The 10,969-nt window shown below is 29.5% G+C and overlaps 1 protein-coding gene and 1 non-coding gene across 2 annotated transcripts; both read right to left on the reverse strand.

The window, feature by feature from the left end:
• Nucleotides 1-2,598: 2,598 nt before the first annotated feature.
• On the reverse strand, nucleotides 2,599-2,681 carry TRNAL-UAA (transfer RNA leucine (anticodon UAA)). Its single transcript has one exon. It is a non-coding gene; the product is annotated as a tRNA-Leu (tRNA).
• Nucleotides 2,682-7,592: 4,911 nt separating this feature from the next.
• Nucleotides 7,593-9,791, reverse strand: LOC104229018 (pistil-specific extensin-like protein). The gene is made up of 2 exons (XM_009781580.2): nucleotides 9,558-9,791; nucleotides 7,593-8,146 (listed from the first exon to the last, which is right to left on the reverse strand). Exons 1-2 carry the CDS (start codon nucleotides 9,739-9,741, stop codon nucleotides 7,782-7,784), a joined length of 549 nt encoding a protein of 182 aa, XP_009779882.1. The 5' UTR covers nucleotides 9,742-9,791; the 3' UTR covers nucleotides 7,593-7,781.
• Nucleotides 9,792-10,969: the final 1,178 nt, after the last annotated feature.

The raw sequence follows: 10,969 nt of genomic DNA on the forward strand, positions 1-10,969 counted from the left end.
TTAATTATAAGATATCTATATTTATTAATTCAAATAAAGTAATCAATTAATATATATATATATATATATATATATATATATGAATATATTCATATATATGGTAGTTTTATATTTTTTTATTATTTTCGTTTTTTATATATATTTAAATTCAAAAAGAATAATCAATAATTAATTATTAACTAAATAATAAATTTAGTAACTAATTATGTCATGTGTCTTTTTTTTAGCTGCCACTTGGATTAACTAAAGGGCTTTTTCCTCTCCTTTTAGTAATATATAGATTCTGTTGTTCTTAATAATATTATCTTTTTTTATAGCTTTTTTTTTTGCTTTTTAAAAAAAAATAATTTAAAAGCTCCAACTTGAAAATACTCCCACCCAATTTGAATGGGTAGTTATTTTTGTATATATTTATATCTTCGTTTTTATATTATAGTTAATTATAAGATATCTATATTTATTAATTTAAATAAAGTAACCAATATATATATATACACACACACACACACATATATATATGGTAGTTTTGTATTTTTTTTATTTTCGTTTTTTAAATATATTTAAATTCAAAAATAATAGCCAATAACTAATTATTAATTAAAAATAACTACCAATTTGAATGGGTAGTTATTTTCTTATATATTTATATTTTTGTTTTTTTTTATTATAGTTAATTATAAGATATCTATTTTTATTTTAAAATTATTTTAAAACACCAACTTGAAACTACTCCATGATTTGAATGAGTTGTTTTTCTTCTATTTTTTTTTGTTTTTTATAGTTTTTTTTGTTTTTTTATTTTAAAATAATTTAAAAACTCCAACTTTAAACTAATCCCACCCAATTTGAATGAGTAGTTATTTTTACATATATTTATATTTTGATTTTTTTTATTATAGTTAATGATAGGATATCTATATTTATTAATTCAATTAAAGTAACCAATATATATATATGGTAGTTTTGTATTTTTTAATTTTTGTTTTTTATATATATTTAAATTCAAATTCAAAAATAATAACCAATAACTAATTATTAATTAAAAATAACTACCAATTTGAATGGGTAGTTATTTTCTTATATATTTATATTTTCTTATATATTTATAAGATATCTTTTTTTATTTTAATTATTTTAAAACTCCAACTTGAAACTATTCCCCGATTTGAATGGGTAGTTTTTCTTCTGTTTTTTTTTTAGTTTTTTATAGCTTTATTTATATTTTATTATATATTTATAAGATATCTTTTTTTATTTTAATTATTTTAAAACTCCAACTTGAAACTATTCCCCGATTTGAATGGGTACTTATGCCCCTTGGCTTAATGTCATGCCTCACTACCTTCCTTTTAATATAATATATATAGAAGATACAAATATTTAAGTTTTTTCTTATCTTATAAATAATTGTATACTTTATGTAAGATCTTATTTTACTGCTTGAATATTTTAATTTTTGAAGTCAATAAATCTTTAATAGCATAAGTAAATTTTAGTTTTATTTTATATTTTAACTTACTTCAAAGTATAAATAGTCATAGGTTATCTCAATTTACGTTTTTATATATTTTTATTTTTTCCAATTATAGTTTTTTAATTAATTTTTTACCTCCATATTTCTAGGTAATTTAGGAGAAAATCTATGAGTGAATTAATATATATATATATATATATTAGGAAGAAACTACTCCCCAATTTAAATTGTTATTTTTTTTTTCTTATTTTCATTTTTTATAGATATTTAAATTCAAAAACAATAACCAATAGCTAATTATTAACTAAATAACTAATTATGCCAAGTGTCTTTTTTCTAGGCTGCCACTTGGCTTAAGAAGATGACTTTTTCCACTCCTTTTAATAATATATAGATTAGGCCATTCGATACTTAGCCTGAAATAGCATGTAAGAAAAGCCAAATATGTTAACTCCATATCCAAAGCCCAATTTCTTCAATAATTAACGATTTGGTTGTTGATATCAGGATAATCCAAATACGCTAAATGCTTTATGTTCGCCCTTAATTAATTTATTATCGTGATTGTGTATACGTTCGCGTGACATAATTACGATTTTCTAAAAATAAATTCAAAGTATGAGTTCGCGCAATTTTAACCAAACCTTTTTTTGAATAAGCTAAGTGTTAGGAATTGTGGACACATACGCGTGACATGATTCTTGACGCGCCAACAAAATGAGTACACGTACGAGTGACTCGTTTTGAGATAATTTCTTAATTACGAATAATCGAGTAATTAAATGTGGTTAAAGGGGTAGATGCACATAGGTTCTAAAAATAAGTAATTAGATAACTTAAGCCAAGTATAAATCGCTAAGCGACCGTACTAGAACCACGGAACCCGGAAATGCCTAACACCTTCTCCGGTGTTAACAAAATTCCTTATCTAGAATTTCTGGTTCGCAGACTTTTAAATAAAATCGATAATTTTCTTTACTAGGGATTTAAAATAAACCGGTGATTTGGGATACCAAATAAATTATTCCAAGTGGCAACTCTGAAAAATTTAAATAGAATAATCCCATTTCCAAATTTGGTTAGACAGAAATATATTACTATATTTATCAAAAATAAGGTGGTGGTGCTGGCTATGGGGTTCGAACCCATGCGCACTTATGTGCAGAAGATCTTAAGTCTTCCCCCTTAACCTCTCGGGCAAACCAGCTTGTTGGTAATTCTTCAGCAATAATATTATATATTCCATATTTACTTAAAAGAGAAACAAATTGGTTTTTATGTTAATTAATTTGATCAATTAAAAGTTAAAATTTGGAAAAGTCACACCATCATTTTATATTAATTTGTATCAAATTGAAAAACAGAAAATAAAATTGTGCATGTCTTTCCTTTAGCTGGTTTGTAGTTCTTGAATAAAATCTAGCTAAAAATGTATCTACATATTAACCTAATAAAATCACGAATATCTTATTTCATATTCCCCCACCAACTTTTCCATGATTCATAAAATTAAAGTACTTGTTTTCTGGCATTTTTGAGTTAGGTTTGATTTTATGAGTTGGCAAAGTTGATCTCACTAATCCACATGCTTCTGTTTTAAAGTCTGTTAATTTGCCAACAAATTGGGTTTAGAGAAAGGTTTACATAGATTCATAGAAGGACCAAACAAAGAAAAGATATCCTTATTATTATAGTACGTACCATCTTCAATTTTTCAAGAAATTTCTGAGTATGTCTCTAGTTATTATACGTAACTTATAGGTCAGCATGTTCGAGCCGTGAAAAAAGCTATTAATGCTTGCATTAAAATATTAAATTTTAATTCAATATTTTAAAATCCACCCCTATATTGATAATCGATAAACCGAATTATTAAATGTAAATATCTAACCGATCTGTCCGATAAACAACCCTACCTCAATCTTTTGTTCAAACTTTTTTTTTCTTTTTTTCTGGGCCTTTTTCTTTATGGTTAATCACTGATAATCTAACGTTTCGAAAAACAAACTTTATTCCATTCATCATACCCTAGTTGAAAACCAGGGTCCACGTTCAATTTCTTCATGTGAAGCACACTCCAATTGTTGAAAAAAGTGCTTTCTTGTCCCACAATTCTGCATAAACCAGGATTTGATAAAGAGTTTATTGTACTCATAATATAGATAACAAATCAAGGAAAGATTAGCAAATTATTATTACTCCATGTTGCACCTTATAATGACTTGTATTTATCCACTGAGACATGTTTCCCTTTTGCTTTTGTTTGGTGTCGCCGGGTGGATCTAATGCAACGATTTTTGTTTAGACTTTGTATTTATATTAAAAAGTTCATTAAATATATAAGAATATTTAGTTCAGAATCTAATTCGTTGGTTCGTTGTAGGAATCCATATACTTAAAATTCTAAATCCGCCTTTGTATATCGCAACAGTTTGCCCAACTTAACACTTCACCCCCTTTTCTTTTTGAAGATTGTGTTCGTTATAAAGAAGCTTGTGGATCTTATTCTCAGCAACAACTTTCTGTGCAACCGGAATGGTACTATTAAAAAAAAATAAGAATATTTTTCTTAGAGCTCGTTTGGACATAAGAATTTTGTCAGTTATTTTTGAATTTTTTTTTACCTTTTTTCGGAATTAGTGTTTGGCCATAAAATTTTCAATTTTCACTTGAAGATGAATTTTGAAAATTTTCAAAAATTTGAAAAACTACAAAAAACAGTTTTTTCAAAATTTTCACTCATGTCACTCACAAAACTTCAAAAACAACTCAAAATTATATTTATGGCTAAACGCAACTCTAACTTTCAAAACCGTTTTCACTTGAAAATTTTTCATTTTTTTTTTTTGGAATTTTACAATTTTTATGTCCAAAAGCCCACTAATTACGTACATCTCATCTAATACAATTAAGGAATTTTTACACCCTATAGAAAACCTTAGTACCCTATTTATTTTAAATAAATACCATTTTAAAATATTACATCCTATAAATACCTTTTATCCTTTATTGCAAAAAATTTAAATATAGTTACATCCTACAATTAAGGCACCATATATGCTAAATATTATTTTTCTCTCTCCCGTTTTGTATTTTCTCTCACATAATTACCGCGTATCTGCAAACCCCAATACAATCTCTCTCTATTTGCATACAACCAGACTCTCTTCTCCCACAAACCCTAGTTTCTTAATTCTTCTCCCACCCAAATTCTCAATTTTCTGCTCCGCGTCACCAACGTTATCTATGTGCATATTCGATAAGAAATACAGATTGGAATTACTAACCGTATTTGTGGAGGTTTTGAGCGGAGACCCAATTCACTGCTGGAGTCAAGAAAGAACATAACCAAAACCCCATTTGTAATTGGAGTAGCTATTGATTTATTCTTCTCACCATAGCTTCTGTTGGCTTTGTTCCACTACTTGACTGGAATTGGTAGCAACTTTCTCGTTGAGTTCAAGCTTGAGGATTGAGTTTTTACTTGTAAGTGTAATGTGAAAAGGGAAAAAAACAAGGAATTTGCCTCATGGCTGACCAGCCGGAATTAATGGCTGGCCGCCGGCCGGCGAAGCCATAGGGCTATTTCTTTATCTAGATCGCTCAAATCGCCTATTTGTATTCAGTTGTATTCGAATGTATTCTTCAGCTGTATTCACTTGTATTCAGGTTTAACCAGTTGTATTTAACTATTTTATTCAGCAAAAGTTAGTTGTATTTTGTTGCATTCAAGAGTTTATTCAGCTGTATTCAATTGTATTTTTGTTGTATTCAAGTGTTTTATTCAGATGAATTAAGGTGTATTTTGTTGTATTCAACTGTATTATTCATATGTATTTCTCTTTATTCAGCTATAATCTTTATTATGTATCTTTCAAATACAAATTAATGAGGGATCGTTTTAGTTCGTTGAGTTAAATTAGGAGAATATCATGTTATTTTATTTTCTTCCGTTTTTAGCGCAGATACGTTATTGTATTTAATGTTAATGTCTCTTGAATACAGCTATATACATGTCAAACTTAGTTGAAATTCCAGATTTTACGCCTATATTTTTGGTTGTATTAATGAATACAACAACTTAAATACATGAAATACATTGTGTAAAAACATAAAAGGTATTTATAACACGTAATATAGCAAAAGGTATCTATAAATGGCTAATTAGACCAAAAAAATGGTGCTTTATGAAAAAATCCCTACAATTAACAATACACTACATCCAGGAGTAAGGATAGGATAGCAAACATAATTTCTTATTTTCCTAAAACGTCAAATATTTTTGTAACAAATTCAGCATGCCAAACGACTAATTATTGGATATTAAAGGAGTAGGATTTAGGTTATATTTACTGATAGTGCAAAAAGAACTAGACACCTCCAAATGTAGTATAACATGTAATAGCAAGTTATTCTAATAAATTTTTTTAAAAGGAGTTGCATGCTATTACTATATATTAAGTAGCTTAATTTAGTGCATATATTTAGTATTACATGTTATTAGAATAATATATTCCATAGACTAGTAATCGTGCTAAGTAAACTTTTGAAAAAAATACCAAATTGTGTCATTTAATAATTTTAATTAAAGGTGGTCTGTCACACACTGTAGTTGAATAGTCTATTCCATAGCTTTAACGAGGGATGTTAGCTTGAATCTTGAAATGCTTTCCCGCATTACTTATACACCAATTTTTTGGGGCAAATATAAACATATAAAAAAGTAGGAATTTTTATAGCCGACATCTAAAATAATAGCTGAGATTATTTTTTGTATATTAATGTATAATATATATTTTATATACAAATATTATACATAATTAATATTTATACACTTTTTTATATTGGATAATAGCGGTTGCAATTATTTTTTGCTTACCAGCCAACTATTTTAAAAGCCAGAATAAGTAAGAAATCTAATTAGGATTCCACAAAAAAAAGACACTGAAGATCTCAACTTCACTAGCTCAAATGGCGAGAACCGTAAAAAATAGCCAGATTTACAAGTGGTCATTCAAAAATAACCACAATATTAAAAGTAATTAAAATTTAGCCACTTTTCATGTAAAGATAAATCTGAACGAAAACACTGTTCAAAATCCAAAAAAATACTCCAGCATAATATACTGGAGTTCCAGTATAATATACCGGTCCAGCATAATATACTGAAACTTTCCGCGTGTTGGAGTTCCAACATAATATGCTGGAAGTTCATACACAGGTGCATCAATCTCCAGTATATCATGCTGGAACTTTTCGTGTTGCAGCAAAATAGTGACTATTTTTCACTGACTTTGCAAACGATAGCTATTTTTGAATGATCAATCCGAAAACTGGCTAACCCGTGCTATTTTTACATCAACTAGAGCGTGGATAAAATAATATGTGAGCGCAACATCGAATTGGAACAATAAATTTGTGTTCTTCAAATGTCCTTTTTTTGTTGGGATCTTTACATGAATAGCTAGCCATATTAGTTGTTTACTTTGTTCTAGCCACATATATAGATTATACATTAATTTTACACAATTATACATATGTAATACATAAATTATGTATATATTATACATTCACCAACTATTTTTAATTTAAATGGCAAGGTAGACGGCTATTTGGGTTAATTCTATATTACAATATATTAGTATATATTATGTATCTTCTTTTTTGTTTCTCCTTCTGTACAATGAATTAGTATTGCATGCGCAAAAATGGGCCAGCAATGGAGCAATTGTCGTGGATTCAGTACTTTCAACGTGGGCCGGCCTGCTAATCTTGAGTCATGGATAAATCTGGATGTTTTAGGATCAATACTAACTTATCTAAATTTCTAATTAGGGAAATAAAACCTCTTAATGTTCAACTTTGATCTAATTATGAACAAAGCTAGATTGGGTTTTATCCACTTAAGTGATCCCAATATATCAACTTCATTACTGATGAGAAGGAATGAAGTTGAAAACAGAAAATTTGGCAAAAGACATACCTAACAAACTCAGGAAAATTCCACCCGTGTAATCTGAGGAGGATAGTGCGTACGCAGACTTTACCCTACCGTATGAAAATAAAGAGGCACGGAGGATGCAAAAGGGAGCAGTAACACAGACAACGACAAAATGTGTTAATAAAAGACATACCTCTATTATCTGTTAATCAACAATTCAAAATGTGTCTTTTGCAAGAAATTAGTACAAAAGAAAAATGTCAATTCATCCAAAATAGATATATTGCCATTTGTCATTTGCAATGATAAAAAAAACAAACATTAAAATGAAAAGAAAGGGGAAAAAAAATCAAGAACTTAAGTTTATTAATAGTTGCTTCCTTTGCCTTCATCATCAGACTCCAAATTATCATCATCATTAGTATCAGGTTCATCACACATAGGAGTTGTGTAATAGAAAGGACCAAGTACATATTTGAGCAAATCCCTGTAAATCACCGTCGGACGGTGGAGTTTTATACCGGACTTTCCTCCGGCGAAGTCAGTGGCAATGTTACAAACAGGATCAGGTGAAGAAACCAATCTCAAAAAGCAATTTTGAGGTTTAATGGTTTTGCCATAACAAGTTGTGTTTGTAATCAAGTCAAATTTTCCAGCTTCATCTGTAAGGTCACTTCCATAATACATTACTCTTCTCCTCTCATCTAGGCATGTAAGTGATACTATACTACCTGCATGAGATTAGAAGCGAATTCACGATTTAGAATCAATGAGTTCAAAATAAATGTAGTTTTACTCTATATGTAGTTGTTATCAAAAAAGACAAGAGGGGTTGCTCTGATGGTAAGCAACCCCCACTTCCAACCGAGAGATTGTGAGTTCGAGTCTCCCCAAGAGTAAGGTGGGAAGTTCTTGGAGGGAAGGATGTCAGGGTCTATTTGAAAACAGTCTCTCTACCCTAGGGTCTATTTGGAAACAGTCTCTCTACCCTAGGGTCTATTTGGAAACAGTCTCTCTACCCTAGGGTAGGGGTAAGGTCTGCGTACACACTACCCTCCCCAGACCCCACTAAGTGAGATTATACTGGGTTGTTGTTGTTGTTTGTAGTTGTTATCAAAGACTCATTTGAGACATAATTGGGTAAGACACTAATATGTGTGTCTCATTGCCCGTAAGTTCTATTTTGAATAGAGCAGTATAAAACAATAAATATGATTGACAAAAAAATATACTATTATTTATAAAGAAAATCATTATGAATGAAATTGTTGCTTATTTCTTGTATTACATATATATGTTTTTTTTTCTTTTCATTGCGCCTTCACTAAAGTTCACTCTTTAATAGTGCTTTTTGCTTAAAGCCCCGATGAACTTGGAACGCTTTTTAACGCATTTTGCTTTTGCCAACATTGACTCTATTTATATGCATTTTAAATATTTTTGCATATGTATACTATGGTTCGAGCAAAAAATTAGTGACTTCAACTAGACTTGTATAACACATTCTTGATTTGCCTCTGCGTGAAATGTACCTCATTTGTAAACCTAGTTACCTTGTAAAACCTTTGCTAAGGTACGTAGAAGTAAGAACCTATTTTATATAGATACGACCATCATATTATTTTCGAATCTTTTTTAAAAAAGCCTTTCTAAACCATTTGCTAAAGGAATATATATACATTTGGCACTCCCTAACTTTGTTGCAAAACATTCTTTAAACCCCAGTTTAGATAATTTTCATCCACGAGCGTCACAAGAAGTGGTCGAGCAACCTTAGGTGAAGGGGTGTCAACTTACACCCTTTTGTCAGAAAATTACACTATTTAGTTTGCTCAATAACGAAGAGGAGTTGGATTCTTTTTTATTTCTTCATATTTTAATTCCCCTAATAAAATTTTTAGCTCTGCCACTAATCACAAACTTCACCATTATGGAGAAGTTCATGGTAAATTACAATGGCGGATTCAACCAATTGATTTGTGAGTTCGTTAGAACGAGTGTTTTGGGATTGAGCATTACATATATATGTGTTAAAACAAGTATAGATAGAGTTGGACATACATTTTAGGACCTACTCTCTCAATCAGAACCCACAACGTCTTAATTATGGATTTTATCAGTGTAAAACTGTAAATTACATACCTTTGATGGGTTTGGCACCATCAACCCATTCATTCCAACCCTGAGTACAATCTTGACAAAGAACTTTGCCAGCAACATGTATTACATCCATTCCTTCAAAGGCTTGTGCAACGTTCATGAAATTAGAAAACACCACAATTAATGAAGCTGCAGCCACCATGAAATTAACAGCCTTCATCTTCATTTCTTTCAAGAATATTTGTCAAAAAATTAATTGGGCTAATTAATTGCTATAACTAGAAGAAAACATGTTCATGAATTTATAGAAATGTTGAAGTGTTTTTGATTAAGAGGTATGTAATGGAAGGTCACTACCTATGACGTGCAAACCATAATTTCGCATTACACCTAATTAGGCTTCTTTGTTGTCTAGTAATAATGTAATATTATACCTAACATGAATTGTTATAAATTTTTAGAGGAAAATAATGTGTCTAAGATATTTGGCTTGGAAAGAGCTTTTTTTTTTTTTTTAATTTAATTTTCTGATTCAGCACTATAATAATATTACTTTGATTATAATTGGGATTATCCATACCTAAAAAATAAAAACAATAAAATCACATGAAAAAAAGTAAATCATGATTCATGAGTGACTCTCACGTTCTTAGTCAACCCTTTTTTATTTGGCTGAGGTGAACATGAGAAGGAGAGCTTATGATTCTAGTTTAATTATTTTTATTTCTTTTTATGATTCTAGTTTAGTAGATTGGATAAATTGGTTATAACTTATTGTTTAGCTCAAATTAATCTAATCAATCTCGACCCATCAAACATTGGACGAGTTATGTCGCCGAATTCAATTCGGATTTATTCCTATGATTAGTTTTTCCCTTTTGGAACTTTAATTCAATGAAAGTAGTAAAATATTTTTAGGTTGAATCTTCTTAGTTTTGTATTTTTATCGATAGATCCATGTTTTGGATAAAAATACTAGGTTGCAATGGAGTATGGACTTCTCAAGTCGGTCAGTCGTTAAACTCTCTGAAGTTGGAACTATATCAAACAAATTGGAACAAATAAAATATTATTTATGAGAATAATTTTAAAAAAAGAAGTACATGTGTAAAAATCCCCAAAAGATTAGCAGATTGTAAGTGAGAGCCTGGTTGAAAAGATTAGCAGATTGTAAGTGAGAGCCTGGTTGAAAAGATTAGCAGATTGTAAGTGAGAGCCTGGTTGAAACTACATGTCACTTGGACCTACAAAAGTTTAACCACTTTTAAAATTTCAGACATACGCGATCGAATTACGAAAATTCACGTTTGAAGTCACAAAAATAGGAAACTCCAGCAGCTCTTTGGGCTAAAATTATGAAGTTCAACCAAACTAATTAAGTACTCTTCTAATCACGTACTGGATGTTGTACACGTTCCATACATAAAAAAAGCCGTTCGATAATTGTCTTAGTA

Source organism: Nicotiana sylvestris, chromosome 7, assembly GCF_000393655.2.
Source record: "Nicotiana sylvestris chromosome 7, ASM39365v2, whole genome shotgun sequence".
Taxonomy (NCBI): domain Eukaryota; kingdom Viridiplantae; phylum Streptophyta; class Magnoliopsida; order Solanales; family Solanaceae; genus Nicotiana; species Nicotiana sylvestris.